The sequence below is a fragment of the Canis lupus genome, chromosome 27 (genome assembly GCF_048164855.1).
Source record: "Canis lupus baileyi chromosome 27, mCanLup2.hap1, whole genome shotgun sequence".
NCBI lineage: Eukaryota > Metazoa > Chordata > Mammalia > Carnivora > Canidae > Canis > Canis lupus.
The window spans coordinates 24240115-24267053 of record NC_132864.1 but is presented as its reverse complement, the minus strand read 5'-3'; the positions used below and the strand labels follow the sequence as shown (position 1 = coordinate 24267053).

The following is a 26939-nucleotide window of genomic DNA, read 5'->3' as shown; positions in this document are numbered from 1 at the left end:
TGCCCTTCCCCTGGGCTCCGCATGGTCGCAGGATCCCCCCTTTGGCAGCCAGATCAGACATCCTCAAATCATTCCTTCACTGACCACATCTTACCTTAGCCCCTACCCCCAAAACAATAAACACTAAGGTTTGTTGAGCACTTATTATGTGCCAGACACTGTGTCGAGTCCTTCAGAGGTAGTAAAGCCATTAAGCACTCCTGGTCAACCCCATGAGGCAAGCGGTAGTATGATCATCATTCCCATTTTACAGATTGGGGAAACTGAGGCACAGGGCTCTGGGCACATGGGCACAGTTCTTTTCAATCCCGTTCAATCCCCACAGCAGCCCTGAAAGGTAGGATATACCCACATTCCCCAGATACACCCATATCCTCCTCTTACAGATGGGGAGACTGAGGCTCAGAGCACCAAGTCACTTGCCCAAAGCCACATGTAACAGGAAGTGGTGGGGCCGGAACCCGAGCTGAACAGACAGCCCCTGGAGATGCCATGTGGAACCCATGCCCGACACCCCCCCAACAGACCCGTGAGCAAAAACACCCTCCACGGAAAGACAAAGGCTGCCCACGAGGAGGGCAGGCAGGTACCCTGGCGTGGGGCAAGTGTGACCCCCAGCCCCCCTGAAGTCATGCTTGCCACACGGCTGCGAGGACACTGGGCCCCACAGCAGTACCTTGTCCATGTTATGAGGTGCTGCAAGGTAGCCTGGAGCCCACGCCAGACCCACCATGCCTGTGCCCCTTGGGGGTCAGGGGCTGTCTGGTGTGTGGCCCAGTGGCCCACAGGCCCGATTCTGAGCACCATGGTTTGAGAATAAGTGTCTTGGGGGCTTCACAGAAAGGGGGAGACATAAATGGCTTTGTGATGCACAGGATAGGGGATCATGGTGGGGCATCTGCCTCTGCCACCCACGGGCCACCTCAGCTCGGGCTCTGTCTCCTGTCTCGCTGTCTCGCTCTCCCTCTCTCTCTCCCCACTCCTTCCCACCTCGCCCGCTCTCTCTTTCCTTGTGTTTTAGGGCCACAATTAGCGTTGCCATGGCCACAACTGCTCGTTGTCGCCGGGCCTGGGCCCTCAGCCCACCAAGCTGGCATCAGGTGACCGTCCGGCTGCCCCAGTGATTGGCTGCCTTGTAGGAAAACAGGGCCTGGAAACGATTTGAAAACCCGGCCGGCCGTGTCAGCAGCAGCAGTTGGCCTGGCTGCTGTCCCCCGGAGGCCCATTGTGCGACAAACGACTGTTGCCCCCGTGGCACGTGGCCCCCATTGTCCCGGGGTCTCTGTGCAATTGTTTTTGCAGCCCCCCCACCCCGGGCTGCCACTCCTTCAGCCTGCTCGTAACTCATCAGGCGAGTGACAGCCACGGCCCAGGCCTGGGCGCTGCCATCTGTCCCCTCGGGCCCGTGGAGACCATGGGGTAGACGGAGGGGCAGGGCCCGGTCCCCACCCGCCGCATGACTGGCCGGCCTCCCAGAGCCTGGCGGTGCGACCCTGCTCCTGCTCCTGCTCCGTCACCTGCCGTGGCTCCCCACTGCCCCTGCTGCTCCGTTTGGCGCTGGGGCATCTGGGAGGCACGGAAGGGAGCCACTGCCGGCAGGTTTCTGAGGCGCGGCCCCACCAAGGCCCCTGAATGGTGGCGGCGGGCTTGTGAACAAACTGGGTTCCTGGGGGCCAGCAAGATCTCTGGCGGCAGGGGACTCTGGCTGATAGTGCCCAGGGCGGTCAAGAGCTTGGGCTCTGGGGTCTAACCCTAGTCTCCACTTGCCTTGTGCCAGGGCCACTGACTGGACCCCTCTGAGCCTCCGTTTTTCATTTGTAAAATAGGGCTAATAACACTTGCTTCATAGGGTGTCGTGGGGATTAAGCGTATGATTGCATGTCAAGCCCTTGGAACGGCGTCACTTAGCTGTCATCAGCATGCGGGCCGATATGAATGTTAAAAATATTAGCCAGGCCCCCAGAGGACTGGAAGGAAGTACGTCGCAGCTTGGGCTCCGTGGTCTCACAGATCTGCCTCTGTTGCTGTAAGCACCTGTGGCTCCCATTTATTGAGCGCTTCCTGTATGCCAGACCCAAGGCCACGTGCTCTCCCCATTTTACAGGTAGAGAAACTGAGACCCCCGAGCAGTCACTTAAATGCCCAGAGCCTGTCTCCCCACGAAGTGAGGATCACATAAGGTGACGAGGCCGTTGAGCGCAGAGAGGGGCTGAGGAAGCGGTGCTCTTCTGATGGTGCTTCTAGGTCTTTTCTTTCCTGCTGTTTGTGTGTCCCGCCTGGCTCCCCATTCCTTCACCCCCGACTTCACCCCGACGCCTACTGCGGCCACCCGGTGTCCGCTCCCCCTGCCCCCCGCTGGGACACCCAAGCGCGGTCCCACTGCCATGCCTTAGCCCCCACCCAAACAGGGCCCACCCCTGGAAGCTCACTGCAAATCGTCTCCCGGCCTCTTCCTGCCAAAGTCCTGCCCACATCATCTGACCCCACCCCTCATTTGACCCACGGAGAAACTGAGGTTAGAAGGGAAGCAGTTTGCTTCCAATTCATAGTCCAGAGAAAGGCCAGGGCTAGGGCTCCTGGCTGCCCGTGCGGGCTCATTCCAGCCCAGGAGTGGCTTCCCTGAGAAGTCTCTGTCACCCGACCCCAAGCTCAGGGACCCCTCTGCATCTTGGCTGCTCCCTGCGCCTTGCCAGGGCCAGTGAGTTCGCGCTGCCATCTCTCTGCCCCCCACCCCGCCTGTGGGATCACTGAGGGCTGGCCCTGAGCCCTGGATCAGCCTGTGTCCCTGCACACAGGGGTGCCACTTACATGCCTGCTTGGCTGGTTGAAATCAGCTGACCCCCGGCTACCAACCCAGAGAACAGTGTGACAATGGCTGTCACGTCCAGAACTTTAGGCACTCACGGAGCCACCCTCTGCCTCCCTGAGTCCTTGCCACAGCCTGAGGACAGGGGCAGGGGCCATGCCCGCTTTACAGAGAGGGAAGCTAAGGCCAGACCAGGACTCGAACCCAGGTCTCTGCTCCAGTCTGAGGCTGTTCCTGTGGCACAACAGGCAGAGAATTAGATGTCCCCTGGGGGCGATGCCCTCCTCCCATGATCCTGGGGCTTTCAGGTGAGGCTGTGTATCCCAGCATCGCCCAGGACCTGGTTCGAATGTAGAGTTCAAGACCCAGCCCAGAGCCCGGGGTTCCACCCTTGAGCACCTCCCAGCAAAGCTCCAGGGGCGGGGGGAAGAGCCCCGAGGCGGTGTAACAGGGTCTTGGGCACAGCCCAAGCTTTGACTGGACAGATCTGGATTCAAGTCCTGGTGATCCCTGGAGACCTCAGATAAGTCACCCTGAGCCTCCATTTTCTCATCTGGAAAATGGGAGAATCACTGTCCGTATCTCCCTGGGTTGTTCTGAGAAGCACATGAAGCAGTGTCCTTCAGCTTCTGACATAGGCCTGGTCCTCATTCTTCCTTGCGGGTTTGGGGCTCCTTTTGGTGGAGGGGCAGTGGCTAGGCCCTGCTCCCTCTGCTGGACCTCCCTCTTGCCCATGCCAAAATGTCCGTGCCAGCGTGCCCGACACTGGCCCCGCCAGCCCCACTGGTCTCCTGCAACGGTGCTGGGGGTCGGCTGGCCCTGAAAGGCCTGGCTCACCTCCCGCTGCCTTATCACCCCGCATTCAGGCACCTCTTCCCTGGGAGTCACAGGAGCTGGGGGGCAGGTGCGCTAGGCCCTGCCTGGGAGTGTCCCATCCCCATGGCCCGGCCCGGGTCCTTAGCCATCTCGGCCCCGCTCCACTCCCTGCAGAGGCATGTCAGCCCAGCCCTTTCTCCACCGTGACATGTGGGGCACCCCCGTGATCTATCCCTCACCGACGCATACGGGTCCCTCATTAAAGACGCCCCCGTGTGCCCCATTCTTGCTCTCTCCTAGCGCCTCATTTTCAATGGCGTGAACCCCAGGTCCTCAGAAACCACTCTGGCATCCCAGCCGTAGGCCCTTGGAAGGGCATTTCATGCCCAGCCTCAGTTGTCCCGCCTGTAGGATGGGACCAAGGGGTAATGATCGCAGCGATAGCATGTACCCGCCCCCAGGCCTGGCCTGGTGGAAGCGGTGGAGGTGACGTGGCTTTGTGGGACATCTGCCATCTGCGGGGGCCTGGGATTCCTCCCTGGGGTGTGTATACGCGCGACACTGTATCAGTCTCCTGAGTGGGTTTCCCCTCTGCTGGGAAAGGACTAGACATTTGCAATTCAAAGGAAAAGGCAAAATCCGGCCTCACTGTCCTGGGGTCTCCCAAGACCCCTCCTGCTCATTCTGTCTAGGTCTTTCTTTTCAGTTTCTGGGCAAGGAGGTATCTCCAAGACATGGGCTGCATCCCACAGCTCCCAGGGATCCCCAGTTTTGGCAGAGAGGAGGCCAGGACCAGTGCTGAGTCCACTGCTGAGTGCAGGTGGCCCCAGAAGAACCTGATGTTGAAGCAGAGAACCTTGTACCCACTGAGGGAGGAGCTGCACCCCCAGAGCCTGCACCCCCAGATTACGGGGCTGGACACACAGTAGGTGCTCCATAAGTCCTCATGGATTAGACAAGTGAACAAAGAGACCCAGCCTTCCAGATGCCTCCTCTCCCACCACTGCCCTCCCCAGGGCCAGGCAGGGGTGAAAGGCCCAGCTTAATTTTATTTAATGTTATAAAAAAGCCTGTGGACACGGCTTGGGGTGGGTGGGTCCCTGCTCTGTGTCCAGCCTGATCAGGCAGGTATGGTTATCATGACCATCTTCCCATTTACCAGATGGAGACACTGAGGCCAGGGAGAAAAAGGCCTGTGTAGTGTCCCCCAGCCAGAGCCAGGGCTGGTTACGACCCCACTGTCCTTTCTCCTTGCCCCACAAGGAACGGTTAAAGGAATGTGCTCTGTGGATTCTAGAACATTCTAGCACGGTGTTATCCAATAGGAGGAAGCCATATGTGGCCATTTACATTTAAATCCATTATAATTAAATAAGCTTACAGATTAGCTTTCTTCATCACACCAGCCACATTTCAAGGGTTCAACGGCCACCCATGGCCAGTGGCCACCACGTTGGACAGCACAGGATTGGAACGTTTCCATCACCACGGAAAGTTCTTACTACACGGTGGTGGTGTGGAACATTCTTTTTAATCATGATGGAAAAATCTGTGGTGTTTCCACATTGCCTTAAAATTGGAAATTTGATTTTGGTTTGGAAATTTCAGGTGCTGATTTCATGGAATTTTCAATTCAGTGTGTTTCTATTATAAAAGACTCCCCCACTTTACCTCCCCCCAGCAAGGGAATTATAGGGAAGGGCTCTGTAAAAACAAGAGTCCTGTACTGAGGCAGCTCACAAAGTAGTGAGCTCTCTGTCATGGGAGCATTCAAGCAGGACTTAGGGGATGACAGGTCAGGCCCCTAGTGGATGAAAGATGAGCCCAAGGCACCTGGGTGGCTCAGTGGTTGAGTGTCTGCCTTTGGCTCAGGGAGTGATCCTGGGATCCTGGGATCGAGTCCCGCATCGGGATCCCCATGAGGAGGAGCCTGCTTCTCCCTCTGCCTGTGTCTCTCATGAATAAATAAATAAAATCTTTTTAAACCCTCTAGTGACATTTCCAAAGTTCTATCACCTTGGGCAAGCGCCTCTTCCTTTCTAGGTCTCAGTGTCCCCATCTGTAAAGCAGCAGTAGCAGAGAGGAGGCCCCCTTGGGGCCCTCCTTGTGCCTGGGCTCTGGGAGGCAGAGCAGACAGCGGTTCGGCGCAGGATGGACCCGCAGGCGCGTGCACCAGGGTTCCACTGGCTGGGAGATGGTCACCTGGTCTGCGCCTCAGCGTATAAACCGAGAAGAATGATGGCATCCACCCTCAAGTGACGGCCAAGAATGTGATCCTAGTTCATTAGCATCAGATCAGGTGACATCTAATTTTCTACTGAAACTCAGGTTCAGCTATGAGTTCGGGGGTCCCAACGGTGATCCCCGATGGTGCGTCCTTCTCAAAGCAAGTGGGGCAACTGTCACCAACAGGGGTCCTCATTAATGAGTGGAGAGCTTTGGGGGCAAAGTGAAAATAAAAACACCTATCTGGCACCCCAGAGTCCCGTTCTGACCTCAACAGTTCACAGCGGCTCCCCACGCCACATGGGGACACTTCCATCTCTTCCTTATTAAGACACACACATGCACCTCCACCCCCGGGGGGTGTCGTCACCCCTGTTGGTAGATAGCAGTCTCTGGCCAATGGCCTCAGGCACCTGCCCCAGCACAACTCCCGGGGCCTCAATTTCTCCATCTGGAACAGAACAGGGTTGAGCCCCTTCCTTCTCGGTGGGGCTGCCACTGGGACAGACGCACAGCCTGCAGGGCCCCTCGGGGTGGGGGACAGCCAGATGAAGTTGGGGGCATGCAGAAGGGTGTGTGTGGCGAGACCCTGGTGAGGAGCAGGGCGGTGCACCAGGGAAATCAAGACTACTCTAGCATCGGTGCAATTGCCAGGCCAACATTCTCCAAGTGCCTACTGTGTGCTTATCATTTTTCTTGCCTTAGCTGTGTGCCCTCATGAGTTTGCTCATCACGAGTCCCAAGCCCTCTGCAATGCTCCATTCTGAGCCCATCCCAGTTAGGGAACTCGAGTCATTACCTGCCTTCCACCACCCTCCTCTTGCTTTCTTTGGGGCATGTCAGTGTAGTGGTGACAAGTGTCCACTCCAGGCTCAGGCAGACCTGGGTTTGAATCCCTCCCAGCTACTTAGTAGCTGTGAGACTGGTCTGCAGTAGTCTACCTCTCTGGGCCTCAGTTTGCTCATCTGCACGATGGGATGCGAATGCCCGTACCCATCTCACACAGGGTGTTTGTTGTAAGGACAGATGAGATGATGCGGGCAGTGCCCAGCTCATCTGCACGCATTGCATGGTGGTGTTCACACGATGACAAAGCTCTTCTAAAGAGCTTGCCTTCAGCACAGCCACCAGCAGAGTGTCCAACACTCAGCATCTGCTCCATTCCATAAATATTTCCTGAACTCCTAGTTGCCAGGCTGTGTGGCAAGCACACAAAAGTGGGGATAGCTTTCTCATTGACCTAGGAATGCAAAGGATGGAAGATCTGTGCCCACCTTCCTGCCAACCCTCTTTGGTCTGTACCTCCTTCGCCTCTCAGAAGCCTGTGGGGATGGCTCCTTCGCAAACCCATTTCACTAATGGGATAGCTGAGGCTCAGAGGGGGGAAGTGATACCCCTCAGCCACACAGCATGTAAGCAAAAAGAGCTGGGGCTGACAGTACTTGGAGCCTCTTTACTTGGTCTCTCTGCCAGTTTTGCTGAAATAAATCAGGTTGTAGGCAGGAAGGGTAAATCATCACCATCATCTTTAGAAGTATCTGCTAGGTGCCTCCGTAGTGACGGGGCCACTGCTCAGGGGATACTGTGGTGGCCCTGGCAAAGGGAGACACCACTGGAGTCCATGGTTGCCATCCCTACATGGAGCAGGGGACCAAGCTGACACCATTAGTTAACAATGTCCTTAATCAATCAGCCATGTCACTGGAGGGATGGAAGCTGAGCCAGGAGGGCAGGGCACTGCAGGGGTGAGCCTGGGGACACCTGAATTCCAGTCCTGGCTCCACTCCTAACAGAGGTCCTTGGGCAGGTAACTCAATGCCTCGGAGCCTCCATCTCCTGAATGTGCAGAATAGAGTTGAGAACAGGACCTGCCTCTTGGCTCAAGGGTAAACCACAGGAAAGGTGTGGAACAGTGTTTGGCTCAAGTGCTCGACAACTATTTGTGGAATAGATGGATTTAACATCTAGCAGTCAAGAGTGGCCTTTCGAAACAGACAGTAGGACCTGGCACTGTCCTGACAACCCATGAGGGAAGTAAGGGTCCAGCTCCTCCCCCACGATCTGGCCCTGGCCGCCTCCTACCCCGCCCCTGGCGCCCTCATCACCTCTGCTCTAGCAGACCCATCTATCTTGGATTTTCTCAAGCTTTCTGAATTCGCTGTGCATATGCTGTTCCCTCTGCCAGGAATGCCATCCCGTGCACTCATTCACAACTGGCTCTCCCCATGCTTCTGGTCTCAGCCTAAATCTTCCCTCCTCCGAGAGATTCTCTGGCTACCCACACCCCTGGTGGACCTTCCCGTGTGTCTGCAGAACATTTAGCATTTCCCAAGGAGGTATTCGTTTATACAGGTTTCCAGTCGTTCCATGCCAAGATAGCAAAGACTGGGAGGCCCTGTATTTTGTTCAGCACCCAGCACAGGGCCTGGCACCTTGGGGGCATTTATTACATCCTTGTTGCAGTAAGAGAAGGTGATAGGATACCCCCAGCCCAGCCCAGCCGTAACAGAACTTGCATTGCCCCATCTCTATCCATTTCTTGCCTGGCTCAGCCACGCCCCTGCCCTAGGAAGCCCTCCCCGACCAGTTCCCCATCTCCCAGTGTTTCCATTCCCCGGAATGATTAGAGCCATTAATGCCTACATAGCATAGACACCTGGGATCACCCATTAATTTTACTGAGGCATTGCCTACCCCTTCCTCCTAGACACTAAACTCCCAGAGGTCAGGGATGGCTTTGTCTTATACCTGATTACAGACCCAGAGTGACCAGCACAGCTTTCATTCTTTGATAAATATTTGTCCACCCAAGGTGAGCTGGATCCCCAGGGCCACTGGCTGTTGTTGCTATAAGGGTGAAATTCCATGGAGCACTTGCTAAAGAGCTTGGCAGCGTCTGCAGCGGGCCCCATGTATCTGTGGATGGATTACAGTTTCTGCAGGGATTTTTGCTTACAGAGCGTAAGTCCAGAACCCACAGTTAACCCTCTTTCTTATTGTGGGGTTCCTTGGAATCGCTACAGTAATCGTGCAGTGGAAGGAACATCCACTTGCGGCTCAAATGCCATCTCAACCCCTTTGTAGCTATGTGATCTTGGGCAAATCACCTCTCTGCACCTCAATTTTCCCATCTATAAAATGGAATCACTATCATAATGATTTCCACCACGGAGAGCAGCTGTGAGGATAAGATCAGATAAGGTATAAGATAGGGCCCAGCACCCGGCAGGTGCTCAGCCACGTTCCTGCTTCCCTCTCCTCTTGCCTTGCATGGTCACTAGGAGGGGTTCCCGCAGCAAATATTGTCTTGGGGGAGTCGGATCACCATCCCAGCGGACGAGACCGCAGAGGCACAGGCAGCGCCAGGACATCACTTCTGCTCTGATTATAACAAGGTTTTACCTGCCTCCTGGAGATGTGGTTAGTAGGAAATTGTTACATTACCACAAACTGTTCCTTTTTCCAAACCAACCTTTACACAAAAGGGATTAAGGAGTTCATGGTGGTGTTTATTTAGCTAACATATCTTTTGTAATATCTTTTGTAACCGTTTACAGGAAAAAAAAACCAAATACAGTTTAGCAAGCTTGGGAATTCCCAATGGGGCCACGAGCGAGTGTAATATGAAATGATTTGATTAGTCTGGAAATGAGAATCTTTCCTTTCTAAAACTTGGCTGGGACTTGGTGGGGGGTGGGTGGCAGGGTAGAGGGGTGGGTTTGTGCATGTGTGTGCACATGTTTTTCAGGGTGGAGCCCAAGACCCCAAAGGAAGGCTGGGCCCCAGGAAGGCGACCTCTCTTTTCCTTGGCTGCAAGGTAGCCTGAAGAGCTTCTGGCCACCGGGAGGGAGAAAGGGGTGTAAGGATGTTGGGACTGTCACCGCCCCTGACAGATGGAGCCCCCACCACCCCCCTGCAAGGAGGTCACAACTGATGGGTGGAGCCACACCGACATGGGGGTTAAACCATCCGCCCATGCAGCTCAGCGGGGGCTCAAGAGGAAAGGCAGGTGGCATCTGCGGGGGTCCACACAGCAGGACTTTGTCATCACTCCATCACAAACCTTCCTACGTTTCCGTGGGCATGTTATTTCTCACGTGGTATGGAGAGAGCCAGCCATCTCCCCAGTGCATATTTATTAGGTATCTATCACGTGCTTGGCACTAAATGATGAGAAAACCACTGTCCAAAGAGAGGAAGAGGTTTTGCCCACATCTGAAGGGAGGGACATGGCTCTGGGAGAAGGTGGGGATCCAAGGAGCCAGCAGTTTGCCTTCTTTCTCTGGAGCTTCAGTTGCTCAGTTTGTAAAGGGAGGTGTGGTTAGACCTGACCTCACAGATTAATTCCCAAAGTTAGGGGCAGGTGGTTGATCTGCTGTTCCACCCCTTCCTGAATGTATGCCCTGGGGCAGGTCATGACTCCGGGCCTCAGTCTCCTTGTCTGTGAATTGGGAAAATGCCAGCACCCATTTCACGGTTGTTACTACGAAGATCAAACAGGATGGTGTGTTTCCTACGGAGCTTCGTGGGTTTCTGGCACACAGTAGGTGCTTAGTAATTCATTATTCTGCAGAACCTCAACAAGTGGAGCCAAAGGGAAACCGGATAACCTGCGTCCAACGTGAGCTGTTGCTGTTGGGCTCAGGGTCAGGGCTGCCCCTGGCCCCGGCCCGCAGCGTCGCAGGCAGGGAGGCTGCTGCCAATTCACTGTCTAGGCCCAGCCACTGACTCCGAGACAGTTCCCCCGGGGGGCAGGGCAGCCTCCAGCTGCTGTCCTTCCCCCTCCCTCCCCGCACACAGCCATTGATAGCTAACGGCCAAAGGCGGCCCTTGGGGATGGAGGGCTGTGTGGAGGGCTGCATGGGGGCTGGAACCAGGCTGGATCAGCAGCCCGAGTGGTCCTTGGAGCCATTCCCTGGAGATGTGAGAGAGGGAATGAGAAGCCCATAAACTTCTCCTAGGCTATTATTCAGGGAGAAAAATGGGAGTGGTTGGAAGGGGCCGGGGAGGCGCTGCATGATCATAAAAGCTCCCCTCCATGAGAAAGCACTCCATCCCATGCCTGGCCAAACACCTTTTCTAGAAGAAAGCACAGAATCCTCCCAATGACCTGTGAATTGGGTTCGCTCATTGCTCCATTTCACAGACGCAGAAAGTGAAGCACCAAGAGGGACAGTGACTTGTCCAGGGTCACACAGCTCGCGGTGGTAGAGCAACTTACTCTGTTCCAGCCCTCATGCTCTCCGGCAGCAGCGCATGGAAAGGGTGTGTGTCATGATACTGTCTGGGTGGGACAGCCTCGGGTTGGAGTGCCACTTCACCCTCTACTAGCTGTGTAAAGCCATGTAAATGTAAAGCCAGTTAATCACGTGGAACCTTGGTTTCCTCAATCCGCCAAATGGGCACAGGTAGTGAAGGGTTAAGAAACCACCAGCTGCAATTATCCTTATTACTGCTCTGCCTTCCAGACATGCCAGGTATTGGACACAAGAAAGCACCAGATCCGAGCAAACAGAAAAAGACAGGACACCCAGGCAACTCTGGATCTGGTGCTGATACAGGACTGCTTCTCCTTGCTCCACTGGCCTGCCCCTGCCAGCTGGTCTGGGAACTGGGTAGGCATGGACAGTCCCCCCTCCGTACCCCCCACTGGTAAGCTTACTGCCTGCCCTGCTCTGTTTCTGGAAGCAACAGCTTGCATGGAGCCCCATCCAGTTTGTGGGCTGGGCTGGCCAGGCCCCCACAGCTTGGAGCTGGTGGGGGCTCCTGCCAGGCAGTGCCTGGGAATCTGCATTCAGGGACCTCCCCCACCCACCATGTTCCTCCAGAGCCCCCACCCCGAAGGCCCTCCATAGACCCCATCTCTCACAGAAAGCTGGACTCCTTAATGGAACTAAGTAGTCAGAACAGCAGCTACCGGGTTTGTGTCTCTTGCTCTAGAAAACCAACTCCGTCCTTCTGGCAGCTGCATGAGGGATGTGCCCTAATTGTGCTCACTTGAAAGATAAGGAAACTAAAGCAAGTCACGTGACTTGTCTAAAGCTGGATTCTGACCTTGCACACATCTGACTCCAGTGCAGCCGTGGCTCTCACCACCTGATTCCCTGACTCTAGCGCTTTTACAGCGCGCTTTAGGCAACAGTCAGACTCTGTGGTTCTGAGCTCTTCCAGCTGGCCCATGGGAAAACACTGGCTCTCCCCTGGGGCTTCCAGCTGGGAGGACAGAGGGAGATTCACCCCCACGCATTGAGTGCCTCCTGGGTGCCAGACACTTTTATAGATATTGCATTTAAAAATGGGGAGAGGGCAGCAGCCCAGGGGGCTCAGCGGTTTAGCGCCACCTTCGGCCCAGAGCCTGATCCTGGAGACCCAGGATGGATTCACATGTCGGGCTCCCTGCATGGAGCCTGCTTCTCCTTCTGCCTGTGTCTCTGCCTCTCCCCCCTCCCCCCGCCACCCGCCACCGTCTCATGAGTAAACAAATAAACTCTTAAAAGAAAAAGAAAAAAAAATGGGGAGAGGTAGCTTGTATTATCCCTGCTCTACAAATAACTAAAAGTTCGGAAGAGATTTGCCCAGAATCATGCAACTGGCAAGTGGCCGAGCTGGGAATTGTTATTTAATCTTTATAATAACAACTCCATGCAGTGGGTACTATTTCTATTCCCATTTTATCGATGAGGACACTCAGACTACTCCACACTGCCAGAGGAGCTGGGACCATAAGTGGTTTTACAGCCCAAGCTTCTAACGCCTTCATGCTGCCCCCACTCCACCTGTCATTATTTTGGGAGTAGAAGGAAGCCCAGAGGAGCTTGGCTGGGTGATCTTGGTTAAAGAGTTCATTTCATTGCTTGGTTCCCCTTCACCTGTACAGTGGAGGTTCATCAGAGCAGCCTCCCAAGCTGGGTATACAGTAGGTGCTTGCACACGGGCACATGCCTGGCACACATCTGGGGTCCCAGATCTATACACGGCCAGCTCGCAGCAAATATCTGTTTGAATTTGTGTCTTCATTTGGATCTCAGAAGGCAGCCTCCAGGCCCACAGCCCTCAGCCAGCAACCTCCCTCTAATTGGGGGCTGCAGTCCGCCCTGAAGGCACTGCTGGTTGAGTGGTAGTGGCCCCAGGAGGCCAGACAGCCCCTGGGTAAACAGGGCTGATCCGAGGTGACAGCCTGCTCTTCCCAGGCCAGCCCCTGTCCTGTCTCCACTCCATAATCTGAGCTGTGCCCCCCTCAACCCATGGACACGATGCTTGCCTTGACGGGTAGGGCGCTGGAAACCAGGTCAGGCCTCTGGGGCTCAAGTAAGAGGGGTTAGGAGGGGACTCCAGATCATTCCTTTTTCTCCTCCTCCCTCGCTTTGCTGTGTGACCTTGGATAGCCCTTCTCCCTTCTTGGCCTCAGTTTCCCCAGTTGTAAAAGCAAGTGACTGGACTGGTTGACCCCCTAGAGGCCATTCCAGCTCTGCAGATTGGAGGATTCTGTGGGGCTTCCCCCACCATCTGTATCTGCTTCATCCTGTCTCAAGAAATCATTTATTTTGGCCTCAGACCCCACCAAATTTATTCCTCAAATATACAGACCCAGGAGAGACCTTAATTCAAGAGCATTACTTAACTGACAAGTAAATGAGGCCCAGAGAGGGCAAGGGACTTGCTGAAAGTCAAACAGCCAGGCTAAGAATTCAGAAGTCACCACTCACAACTTTTCCAGCATCCCATGAGGATGGAAGCCAATTCCTCCCACCACCACCACCACCCCCACCTCACCCCAAAGGTTTGGGGGGCATTTCCTGGAGCCCTGTTAGAGGAAGCAATAGCTGCCATTGTCATCTTAACATTCACCAGGATTCCCGTCTCTCACCCAGGAGGGGACCTCTCTTGGAGGAGACAAAAGACTAGGCTTTTAGTGATCCCATGGCCTCAGGCCTCGAGCCTAGACACTCTCAGAGAGGCGAACTTTGAAATTGAGATCTTCTCCCTCTTTTGCAAAATCACAGAATTTAATATAACAATACTTCTCTGGCAGAGACTATAAACAGCACATAAACACTTTAAACAATTTCAAAAAGTATCATTTGTCATTGCTGACACCCTCACCTGTACTCCTGCGGAGAGGGGTGGTGATTTTGCCCTGAGTTTCGAATAATTCCTGACATCATGGATGAGATGTCACTTTCTATCATCTCCTTGGGGGAAAGACAAGCAGAAAACAAAGCTCCCATCAGTGACGATGTGGACAGGGCAGAAACCCGGTTTTCCCACAATTCAAAAGGATGGAGCTCAAACAAGTAGCAGAACACTTCAAAAAAAAAAAAAAAAAAAAAGAAAAAGAAAGAAAGAAAGAAAAAAAAAAAAAAAGAAAAGAAAAGAGAAAAAGAAAGTACTAAAGGATTTCTGGGTATCATAGGTCACTTTCCCAGGGCAATTCTACAGGGTTTCAGAAGCAATGAAGAGAATGAAATTGCAGGTTCTTTCGAATTAATGAGGGAAGGGTGGAGGAAGGCTCTAGAATCCAAATGTCAAGTCTTGGAAAATGTGGACTTGCAAAATAGGAATCAGAAAAACCCGATTCCCTTCCCAGCCTATTTTCAACCGCAACTCAGTTACGATCACTTTGGGGAAAAAAAAAAAAATTTTTTTTTAAAAAGGGCAGCTTGATGTGTCACGGATGTTTCTCTGGAGGAGCCAAATTCCCACTTGCAAAGGGAATAAATAATCCCCGCAGGGCTCCCGCCCTGGAAATGCCTACAGAAATGCCACATGCCCGGGCTGGAAAACCAGTCCCACCCCCCTCGCCACACACAAACGCAGCCTAAAAAAGACAAAACATAGCAAAACTTCCCTAAGCTTCTCAAACTTCAACCCTGCAACGAACACGGAAACCCACCAAGACTCTCGGTTCCGCCCCCAAGTCACTCAGGGTCCCCGGGAGGGAGGCGAGGGGCGCGGAGCGGAGGTGGCAGCGCCGCGGCCCGCGCCCGGGTCTCACCCCGGAGACGCGCCGCCCGCCTGCCGCGGGGGAGGGGGCGAAGCCGGCCCTGCCCGGCGGTACCTGGAGCCGATCCTCGCGGCCGCCGCTGCGGGCGCTCCCGGGCGGGCGGGGGCTTCGGAGGGGGCTCCCTCGCGCTCGCCCCTCGCGGTCCGCAATTTGGCCGCCGTCGCGGCTCGAACCGTTTTTAAATTTCCCTCTCTGGAGCTGTCCAGCTCAGAGCATGCGCAGTAGCCGTGCAGGGGCTTTTTTTTTTTTTTTTTTTTCCCCCAAGGGTCAGTTACAGGGCAGGGTCAAGGGGATTGCAGCGGGTGTTTCCCAGCAGCCGCGAGCCTTGCGCGCCCCGGGGCCCGGGGGGGGGGGGCGGGGCGGGGCGCCGGGGTGGGGACACCCCTCCTCAGATTTTGCCCGCAGTGGCAGCAACTGCGTGCCCGCGAGCATGCGTCGAGGAGCGGTGGGAGGGTGGCAGAGGCCGAAAGAATTAAGTCGCCCAAGGATGCGCGGCGCGTTGAAACTCGCAATCCGGCACGTCCCGGGGTGGGGCAAGGAGAAGGGTGGCCGGAGAGCTCTGCCGCGACCTCCCCCTCCCCTAAGCGCGGGCCGGGCCGGGCGGGGAGGCCGAGTCCCGGGCCCAGGTAGACGCGGACTCCGGCCACCTGTCCCTTTAAGAAAGTTGCGCCGCGGCTGGCGCGCGGCGGGCGGGGAGCGCGGGCGGGAGCGCGGGCCCGGAGCCTGCACCTGCCGGCACCGCGAGGGGGCGGAGTTGGGGGCGCGGGTCCGCAGCCCCGGGGGCCCGCGTGGACACGGAGTCCGCCCGGGGCGTGCGCCGCTGGGCGCTGCGGCCCGGGGAGGCGGGGAGGCGGGGAGGCGCCCGGCCGTTGGGGGCCGCGGAGCCCGCCGGTGCGCCCGCGCTCCCGCCCTCCCCGCCGCCCGGCCCGCGCCTCCCGCCCCCCGCCCCGTCCGCCCGCCCCGCCCGCCGCCCGCCGCCCGCCGCCCGCCGCGGGAAAGGTGGCGCGGACCGCGGGCTGCGGGCGGGCGGGCGGGCGGGGCGGGCGGACAGAGGTCCCGGAGCCCACTCGCGCGGGCCGGGGCAGGGCTGATCCCCGGGACCGTCCGCGGCTCCCGCGCCCTCACTCTCCAGCCCCCGTTGGAATCACTTGCCATAGTGACCGCAACGAGCATCGTCACCCTTGACTTTTCTTTTCCTTATGTATTTCTGCCCCCTCCTTTATTCTGCACGCCAGCCCCTTGGGAGACAGGATGGTCCCCTTTGTGCCGTCGGCGAACCCGAAGCTCTGAGCGGTCACGGGTGGGCCGGGGAGGGGGGAGGGCGCGGCCCGTAAGTGGCAGAGTCGGGATTCGAACCCAGAGCGATGCACCTGCCGGTGGACGCCGGGCTCAGGTCTGCGCCGCCCTGGCCGGACCAGGCCGGGCATCCACTGCTTCTTGAATTTCTTGCGGCTGCCCTCGCGTCACGGATCCCGTGTCCGTACCCCGCAGCGGGCAGGGGAGCCGCCTCTCCACACCTGTGGCTGGGAAGCCCTTCCTCGGCCGTGCTCGCGTCCAGGAAGGAGCCAGGGCTTCTGGGGCTGGATGTACCTGGATTTCATTTCTCATTCAGGTGGGCTGTGACCTTGGCGCTGGTCCATGTCCTCCTGAATGGTTTTCTTTTAGCACCTGGGCGCCCTCACTCCTTTCTCCTCTGCCAAGAGTAAATAGATCAGCTTGCATTCTCTAGGGAGAAAAGTGGAGTTTACAGATGTTAGTTAAGGTCACAGTCGTGAAGCTCTGTTTTCATTTCTCTCCCACCGAGGTAGATTCCAATTTTGCATTTTGCTTGCTTATAAAAGTCGTCTACATCGCTTTGAGGAGCCCTTAGAGACCTATAAATCGTGACCAATAATGAATTTGAAGGTTAAGTTGTAAGAATTCAAAGCATTTGAGTTTCTTTCTGTTAATCCTTAATGGAGTTATGTGTAAACGGAGGGGACTTCACCACCTCCTCTTGAGATAACAGCCCTTTTCACTAAGGCATAATTTTATATATCTTTAGAGAAGTTTGGAAAGTCTTCTGAAAGTTGATGGATTCAGTAAACTGCTTTTTAAATAAAAGGCATCCAGTCTGTGGGTTCTATAGACCCACACGCTATGGAAAAGACAAGCAGGGACCCTTCTTTAAAAGACCAAAAACTAAAGATTCAGGGTCTCAAAACTCTCCTTTTCCTTCGAGAACCTGGCTTCTCTGCATGGACATTTGGCTGGGAACTGTGGCCATTTTACTAAAGAATTGACAATTTGAGTTCTTAGCTTCCGGAATGGTTGGTGAAAATATTGCCCAAAACCTGTTGCGGGTATGCAGGAAAAAACCCCAGGTAACTTAGCAGAAACTCTCCTTTTTGTTACATTAATGCATTTTCCCCTTTTATAAGCATCTGGTATTTCTCAAGCCTGTTGACTTATAAGATTCACCTGGAGAGAAATTAAAACCATAAAAGGGAAGAGCAGGGGAATCCTTGTTTAACAAGTATCCCACATGATTCTTTGATGAAGTAAGTGTGGGCACCTGTAGTAGGTGATAGGCCAGTCAATGCCTTTCTTTCAATGAAAGAGCATGAAGTTCACCTGTGTCCATGGTGTTTGGGCTCCTTATGATTTGCTTCTGTGGGGGAAGAGTCTTACTTAGATCAATCCTGACTTTGAATACATACCTGCTTCCCTGCTAGGAGATTTCTAAAAGGCTCAACAGGGCCCCATTTCACCAGACCTCTGATTTTTGCAGAAAAATCTGCAGGAGGGAACAGAAGCAACAGGCATCTGGCTTTTCTGCTTATTCTCTGGGTTGATGTACTGGAAAATGTTCTCATCTGGGCCTGTGTTTGAGAAGTTTTGATAGGTGAGCAGTAGAGTCGTTTGCCCAATCTGTTCGGAGCTGGGGTGCCTATGGCTGTGTGCAAAATATTTGTTTATGACGTTAATGACACGATTAAAACCAACTCGCTTATATCTGGGAAGACCAGTTCCTCCATGCAGTAAGTAGAGTGTTTGTATTGAAGGATTAAAAACTATTAATTCACTTAGCAAGTTTCAAGCAGCTTTTGTTTGCTCAAGCAGCCTAATTTTTTATTACGGGCCATGCCCATTTCTTCTTTAATCCCTAAGTTTTTGACTTTCATTTTGCTTATTCTGAGTTTCTGAGGGTAGGGAGGGAAAGGCAGCACGGTCAAGATTACATGACTTGTAGTAATAATCAGTACCCTGGCTGGTAAAGCAAACCACAAAGACTATCTATGAAGCAGAAATCTCAAGGTGGTTGTGTTGTTTTTTTTTTTTTTTTTCTTATAAATGATTTCAACAAATCCTTGAAGCCACAGCATCCTGTGCTGTGTCTGGCACATAGTAGACACGCTGGAGATTTACAGGCTTTAAAAAGTGTTTCTCTTGTCCATTGCTAAAGACTAGTTAGGTGGCATTTCTTAGCAGAAAGTTCTCAACAGGGAACACCTGGGTGGCTCAGTGGTTGAGTGTCTAGACGCCTTTGGCTCAGGGTGTGATCCCGGGGTCCTGGGATGGAGTCCTGCATGGGGCTCCCTGCAGGGACCCTGCCTCTCCCTCTGCCTATGTCTCTGCCTCTCTGTGTGTCTCTCATGAATAAATAAATAAAATCTTTTTAAAAAGTTCTCAACAGGAGACATACACAGTCTTTACTCATGCCGCTCTTAAAAGTAACTTGTAAATCTGATTTCCTAAGAGGTAGATTCCCTAGCACGGTTGAATGTCTGAACACAGCTTTCGAAGATGGAAGCACAGAATTTGTTGTTTTTCTGTGGGAGACCATGAAAATACACTGATCGTTGATCTCTTTTGCTCGTGTTAGCATGACTGATATGTGTATTATGGTTCTCTTTGGGAGCGCATTTGTCGAGGAACTGCCACTTATAATTGTTGTCCTACATCTTATTTAATAAAAGGACGTTAAACTCTCCGGTGTTTCCAGGAAGGGAGTACTATGATGTTTTTGTATCTCTGTGATCCCCTGCCCAGACCTAGTTCCACCACTTTCCTGTCCTACTCTTCAGAAAGGTGGTTAGCAACTTAAAAAAAAAAAAAAATCCATCAGTGTGACCAGCAGATGTGCACTGAGCAAGTCCTAGGAGCCTTCCTCAATGTTTTCTTGGTCCTGTCTTTTGCGATAATGTCATTTTGTTGGTGGTGGTAATAGATCTAGGCATTCCCTTCTGAAAAAGTTTTTTTTTTGACCAATTTTTTGGGGTGTCAAAAACCAGAAGCCTTTCTGTGACTCCACAAAACAGAGCTATGAGCAGGTGGTAGGTTCAGGGGCTTATTTTAATCACTAGAAGGAAAAACTCTAACAAAGTGAGATTCCAGGCCCCTAATGGTAAAAACTGCCCCTACCCCAGCTGTTGATTCAGAAATGGGGCACAGGTGAAGGGGGATTCGACCTCTGAGGCTCACCCATTGCCAGAATGCCACAGCATTCTACATTTCCTCCTTGAACTTCAATGCCAAGTCTGTCTACATAAATAACTTTCAGGATGTGGATGATCAAGTCTCTGCTGCTTTAACAAGTTCTGTATTTACCTGTAGCTGTGATAATGACCACACCGAAACTATTGTGCAGTTACCTTTCTATTTGGCTTACGTTTAAAGTCACCCAACAAAAAATTTAGAGACTAAAATGGATTTTAAAAAATTGTATTTATTCATGAGAGACACAGAGAAAGAGGCAGAGACACAGAGGGAGAAGCAGGCTCTCTGTGGGGACCCTGATGTGGGACTCGATCCCAGGACTCGGGGATCACGATCTGAGCTGAAGGGAGATGCTCAACCACTGAGCCACCCAGGCATCCCAAAATGCATTTTTTTTAAAGATTTTATTAGCAAGCAAGATAGCACAGCAGGGGGGAGGGGCAGAGGGTAAGAGAGAAGCAGGCTCCCCACTGATCTACAGCAGGGCTCTATCCCAGAACCCTGGGATCATGACCTGAACTGAAGGTAGCTGCTTAACCTACTGAGCCACCCAGGCTCAGTTGTATAGAAACCCCTAAAACAGGTTTCTATAGTAAAAGTGTTTTTAAAAGCCGGGCCATCTCTTGGCCGGTACTACTGATGACATTATTACAATGCAAACTACTACTCCTCTCAGCCCTCGAGAAAACTGAGATCGCTCCTGAATCAAGAAAAGACCCGTCAAACTGATTGGCATCATCTTAACCTTAAGCATGTTTGATCTTGGGGAAAGTGAACAATCTCTGTGCTTATAACATAGCAATTCCACATGAGTTAGAGTATCTACCAGAGTATTTACCGAGAACTACCCATTCCCTGCAGACTCGCAATGTGGGGAAGGTACTCCAGGGGCAGGGCTTCGCGAGGCTCCACTCAGTGCTGTCCCTCTCTCGCCCAGCCCTGGCTGCAGGGCTTTGATGGATCCCTCCCCCTTCCTTCCTGTTTCCATCCTAGAGGAGGGTAACAACAGCCATCTTTCAGGGCTGCGTGAGGCTGAGAGAGCACACATGGCGTATAGTAGACGTTGCACGAACAAGGGTTGTGTTTCAGGTGGCTTTGTGTTCCTAGAGATACTTCTTGTTCGGTAGCTGCATTCTTCTGGAAAAAAAGGAAGCGGTTCAGTTGCTTTGGGGAACGGTCTCTAATTTTTTTTTTTTTTGGCTTTCATTTTATTTTATTTATTCAACATTTTATTTAAATTCAATTTGCCAAGATGTAACACCCAGAGCTCATCTCATCAAGTGCCCTCCTTAGGCTGTCTCAAATTTTTAAAAGTGGAGTCTGAAAATAGCCATCCTCTGGTGATCTGAAAAGCTTGACCCAGCCTGATCCTGGCTTCCAGGGAGCAGTTACCTTATGCTCCCTCGCACAGTGCCATGGTCTATATGAAGATATCTTCAAGGTCCTTGCCTTCTGCCCCGATCCATAATCTTAACCAATCTAAGCTCTTCTTCATCCCATGAGGAAATCCCCACCACCCTCCTCATCCCCCCACCACTCCCCCTGCCCAGGCAATCACCATTTGGGGAAAGCTGTATTATCCCTAAATTCCAGATTCATCTGGCCACTTGGTGGTTCTTGTTGTATTTTCTGATCATGCTCTTGTCCAATTGCTGCGGCCTCTAGATCTATATTGTGGATGCAGTTAACATACAACTCCACATCTATCACTCCATGTACCATTTTCTTTGTCTTTTTCCTTTGGCTTCTATCAGAGATCCTGAACTAGTGGTATGCAAGCCCCATCTAGCCATGGATAGGCTTTGTTTGGCTCACAGATTTAACAACAACAACAACAACAACAACCCTTGAATTAGAAGCCAGCATTTAAAAATCCTTCAAGCTGGGATTTCCAGCTTTTCTTGAGAAATCACAAAAGTTGGCCACACTAGACCAACAATCCCACAAGGTAGCCATCAGCTGGGACTGAACATAGCCATTCCCAGTTACAAGGATGGTCTTATGCTCTTCAATTTGCCACAGGCCTAGCCACTCCTTAGTGTTCAATCCTAATGCCTAGGTCTTGGCTGTTTGTCTTTGTGTTTTTTTGTTTTGTTTTTCTTGGAGTAAAGACAAAAACTGTGCATGCATGCATGTGCACACATGCACTCATGTTGCTATTAATATCTGAGAAGGATTATCAGTGGGTAATAAAAATAATCTACCCTTTTACTGCAACTTCCTCTGTTCTGCAATGTGCTTTGCACATCCAGCTCAGTCCTTGCAATGCTGTGAGGTGGGTGTTACTGCACCCATAGGAGAGATGAGGTGATCACTCTGATTTGCCTTCCTTGGTCTATTCCATCCAGTGTCAGGGGATGGGGAAGAAGTTGTTCCTAGGATTTCCGCCCCCCTCCCATCCCTTCCCTTGTACTTTCCCACACCAAATGGTTTCTCTTGGACTGGGCATTTTAGGCACCTCTTATTAGTATGTGTGGCTTGGGACAAGGCAGGTCCCATTGGTAAGGATGCAACTATGTGTCAGGGAATTGCTATTCCTCACACTGGCCCCATGAAGGCCACACACTCAGTTTACAGGCTAAATTAAAATAAATGGAGTTGAGCATACTGGGCAGCACAATGTTCAGACTACTTTATAATTCTGTTAAATAACTGGATCTAGCCTCTCAACCATCTATCTGATTCATAAGGGAACATTTGAAAAGTGTAGGAAAAATGAATTTGCTATACTTGTTTTAATCTAATGGAAAGGCTTTATTAGTAAAATAGTTGAAAATATCTGATATCCTCACTTTGGTTAAACTTATTTCAAATTCTAATTTGGGGGGTGATATATTTTGAAATGGATAGTTACAACATTTGGAATAATAGCTTTTGTGTAATTAAGACTTGGGAGGGAAGCATGCATTTCTAAAAAGAATACTCTGCTTGCTTCAAGCAGCTCTTTTTAATATTACAGACTGATTGGGGGGATCTTCCTGTGGGCACAAAAAAGATCTTTAATAGTTCATTGTTCAACAGAGAATCCAAACTCCAATTTTTTCATTGCAAGTGGCTTTCTCCTGAAAACACCAAACTACCCTAAATGGTTTTAAAAGACGGTTCAGGGTAACTCCTATCACCATTTCATATTAAGTCCTGCTCCCCAGTAACAAAAAGCAGCATGCTCACTGACTAAAAGCCCCTTCCCAAGGCTCTGGACTGTTGTTCTTTTTCGCCCTTTTATTTTTTTTTTCATATCTCTCCCCACTTGTGTCTAAAGTGAAGTGATTGTAAAACAGAATGGCACATAAACTTGTTCAAATATAGCACTTTGTGGACACTCTCTGCTTTTTATTGGAAGGCAACAATCCCGGCTGTTTGTTTTAGAAATGGTAATGTTGTATCATTGTAACAAATTATACTTAAAAATCATTTAGTGTGAAATTGCAGATTAATCCCATAGGGATGGGGTATTAACAATCATCCAGCCCTTTGGAGCATACAGATGGTGAATCTGGGATTTACAATAGGAACAATCACTGATTACATGCATGGGTGTAACGGACAAAAAGGCCTCCACAACTTCGGCATGGAGAATTCGGTGGAGGTCCTAGCGCCTGACTTGTTTGGGACTCTCGGTTCGAGGGAAGAATGCCTGCTTCATCACCTACCCGACGTGACATTCTGTGGTGCGTCCTGTGTGTGCTTTGAAACCTACCGAGGGTTGTCGCACTGTGCTTAGCTTCAACCCTTCTAAATTCCATTAGAATTTGTTGAAGGAGCAATTTCACAGTGGGATGTACAATGGGAATTTGGCAGATGTGCCCAGCCAACAGAGCTCATTATCAAAACCAGTACCTGCTGTTCACTAATCACCAGGAAGAAAGTTGTCGTGCGCGTGGACTGGGGGCCGGGGAGGGCCCAGCACTTCAGAAATGAATCTGTACCCGAAATGGAAAAGACCCCGAAGTACAACACCCCTGATTTTGAAACTCCTTTGGCAGAGCTCCAGACTGGGAACCCCATGGCATGCAGGTTAAGGAAAGGGGGTACTTGGACATGCAGTCTTGAGTACAGAACATGTTATAGTAAGTGACCAGCCAGTATGTGCTTGGGACTCTGACCTGATTCAGCAAGTGACAGTGAGTTCTTTTAAATTATATGCTTAAAAATAACTCCTTAAAAATTTTTTTTTAAAAGATTTTACTCATTCATTCATGAGAGACACAGAGAGAAAGGGACAGAAACATAGGCAGAGGGAGAAGCAGGCTCCATGCAGGGATCCCGACGTGGGACTCGATCCCGGGTCTCCAGGATCACGCCCTGGACTGGAGGCAGGCACTAAACTGCTGAGCCACCAGGGCTGCCCCAACTCCTTAAAGTTTAAAAATCAGAATAGCCATTTCAATGTCAATTTAGACTCATATGCTACTTCTATATATACCCAAATAAGTCCCCTCCGCCACTTCTGCTTTGATTTCAGAGGTAAAACTAAGAAATTAAAAAAAAAAAAAAAAAGAAGCTGGGGGTGGGGGGAGAGCAAGTTGTCTCAGAAACAAACGAAATGCTAGAATGCTTAAAAGAATTTAATAAAATTCTTTTGGCTTTTTAGAGCTTGTTTCTCAAAAACCCTTCATTGCAAGTGAACATTTTATTCCAAATATTCTTTATCCAGGCATCGTTTTGTTAACAGTGCTCAGAGTAAAATGGGAGTACGAGTGGGTGTTGTCTTTGACTGGAGAAATTGTTTTTGCTTTTAGGCAAATGTACCCCACACTGGTTTTATTGCTTTTCCTGAACCCAGGGATTTGTAACCCTGATGGGCCAGCTTAGTGATAATGACCATGTCCACTCTATCAGACCAATTAATTACCCTCCCAGATGGTTTTACAGCTCCATCTTGAAGGGGACGCTTGTAAGCTTCTCAGGATTATTCTAGAGGTGCTTTGCAACTGGTCCTTACTTTAGTCCTGCCTTATAGGAGTTGGTTTGGAGACCAGATAGTGCAGAATGATCACTGTGGCCTTTATTATCATAGTAGTAACATGGAGGCAAGGCTCATTCCTTGGAAGAAATCTGTTTTATCAGCTTTGAAACCCTTTATAGCATCAGATGTAAAATATGTAGTTGGTGAGACAAAGTAAGGATCAGCTGGGCACCCAGGTAGCTCTCAGTAGGTTAATCAACTGACTCAATTTTGGCTCAGGTCATGATCTCAGGATCATGAGATTGAGCCCTGCATCAGGCTCCAGCATGGAGCCTGCTTAAGATTCTCTCTGTGCCTTCAGTTCCCATGCTTGATGTGTTCTCTCTCTCTCTCTATCTCCTTCTGCTCTCTCCTCTTTCTTTCTTAAAAGGAAGGATTGGCAAAAACTGAAAAACTTTGATTTTAATTGACAGTATAAGCTAAATATCCATGAGTACGTTCTGGTATAAATGATAGATAAATCTACAAGAGACAAATATTCCTTTCAGAAGAATCCCACAAATATTATATGTAGACAACCTCCATCTTCTGGAAAGGGAGCATGATTCCACTCTCTCCCTTTCCCTGTTGAACTTATCTTAGTGACCTCCCTCCAATTTACAGCATTTAGAGAGGGAAAAATAGTAACTTGACAGTGGAGTGGCCTGGCATCTATGACCTCTACCAAGTGATGAAGGTTAGTGTGAGCAGTGATGGCCTGGGGATCCCATGCACCCCCTGATAGGATGTGATGGGATGAGAAGGCACAGAGGCACTCCACCTCCGGGGTAGTCTTCCTAAAAAAAATCTGAAACTTCAGTCTGCTCATGAAGAGAACATTAGAAAAACCAAAATTGAGACTCATTCTACAAAATACCAGATCAGTACCCTTCAAAATGGTCATGGTCCTGAAAAACAACAAAAGTATAAGAAACTGTCTCCGACCAAAGGGGACTGGGTAGGACATGGTAACTAATGCTGTGTAGTACACTGGGTTGGATCCTAGAAGAAGAATATAGTGGAAAAACCACTAAAATCTGAGTCAATTCTGGGGTCTATTTATAGAAATGTACCACTATTGCTGTGACAAATATACCATTGTAATGTGAAATGACAATGGGGGAACTAGGAGAGGGATATATGGGAGGTCTCTGTATAATCTTTGCAATTTTTCTGTAAACCTAAAATCCTTCCAAAACCATTCATTTAAAATCAAGTAAATGAAACCACTATGTTTGTAGCAGTATAATTTCCAATAGTCAAGAGGTGGATGCAATCCAAGTCCTCAACAGTGGAGAAGTGGGTAAATTTGGTTACACAAAGGGCCATTCGGCCTTAAAAGAGGAAGAAAATTCTGACATGTGCTACATGGAAAAACTTTGCATGAATGAAATGAAATGAAATGAAATGAAATAAGCCATTAGGATTCCTTTTCTATGTGATACTTAGGATAATCAATAGAGACAGAAAGTAGAATGGTGGTTGCTATTGTTTAATGAGTATAGAATTTCTGTTTTAAAAGATGGAAAAGTTCTGAAGATCTGTTTCGCAATGATGCAAATGTCCTTAGCACTATCAAATTGGACATAATATGGCAAAATTTATGTTCAATTAGGGTAGTTTTTTTTTTTTTTTGAAAAATCAAGGAAATGCATGACAGTTGTACAAATTAGGAAAGCCTTTGCTTACCATAAAAAATGCCTCTGATTGGGTTCTCAGCTTTGGTACTATTGACAATTGTGTTTAATGATTTTTTTAAATAATAAATTTATTTTTTATTGGTATTCAATTTGCCAACATACAGAATAACACCCAGTGCTCATCCCGTCAAGTGTCCCCCTCAGTGCCCGCCACCCAGTCACCCCCCCCACCCTCCTCCTCTTCCACCACCCCTAGTTCGTTTAGGAGTCTTCCATGTTCTGTGTCCCTTTCTGATATTTCCTACCCATTTCTTCTCCCTTAATGATTTTTTTTAAAAGATTTTATTTATGAGAGAGCTCAGGCAGTGAGAGGAACAGAAGAGGGACAAGCTGACTCTGATCTGATTGCAGAGCCCAGTGCAGAGCTTGATTCCACAACCCTGAAATTATGACCTAAACTGAAACCAAAAGTCAGAAATTTAATCAACTGAGCCACCAAGACACCCCTTGATGATTCTTTAGGATGGGGAAGCTGTCCTGTGCGTTGTAGGATGTTTAGCAGCATCCATGGCCTCTACCCACCAGATGCCAATAGTACTCCTTCCCCTATCATGACAACCAAAAATATTCTCAGACATAAATATCCCCTGGGGTGCAGGGAGAAAGTTGCCTTGGCCAAGAACCTTTGGTCTATTGAAAGGTGAGGGAGGAAAGGAAACCGATTTTAAAAATTGTCTAGACCTTCACTGTCCAAAATGGTAATCCCTAGCCATATGAGGCTATTAAAATTAAACAATTATAATTAAAGTTTCAGTTTACTGAAACTCACATGTGGCACAAGCTACCTACCAATTGGAGACCACATAAAGAGATCATTTCCATCATCCTAGAAAGCTCTATTGACAACACAATTTAGATGTTTAGTCGCTGTATTTCTCCTCTCACCCGTTTGGTGTGTGTATTCCTTTTATAAAGTCCTTTCCAGGCTATCAATGTGTGTGATGTTGATAGTGAACGACA

At 50.7% G+C, this 26939-nt stretch overlaps 1 protein-coding gene across 2 annotated transcripts in view; it reads right to left on the bottom strand.

Annotated features, from left to right (window-relative positions):
- FOXN4 (forkhead box N4) overlaps nucleotides 1-15045 on the bottom strand; it is a 30343-nt gene extending 15298 nt beyond the window's left edge. Inside the window, exons 1-2 of one of the 2 annotated variants that reach the window (XM_072802916.1) lie at nucleotides 14907-15045; nucleotides 13952-14040 (exon numbers count right to left, since the gene is read on the bottom strand). In XM_072802916.1, coding sequence (XP_072659017.1) covers nucleotides 13952-14037 — 86 coding nt within the window. In that variant the 5' untranslated portion in view covers nucleotides 14038-14040; nucleotides 14907-15045. Of the gene's footprint in view, nucleotides 1-676; nucleotides 2274-13951; nucleotides 14041-14906 lie in introns of those variants that run through there. The other variant, XM_072802915.1, reaches the window with a different exon arrangement.
- Nucleotides 15046-26939: the final 11894 nt, after the last annotated feature.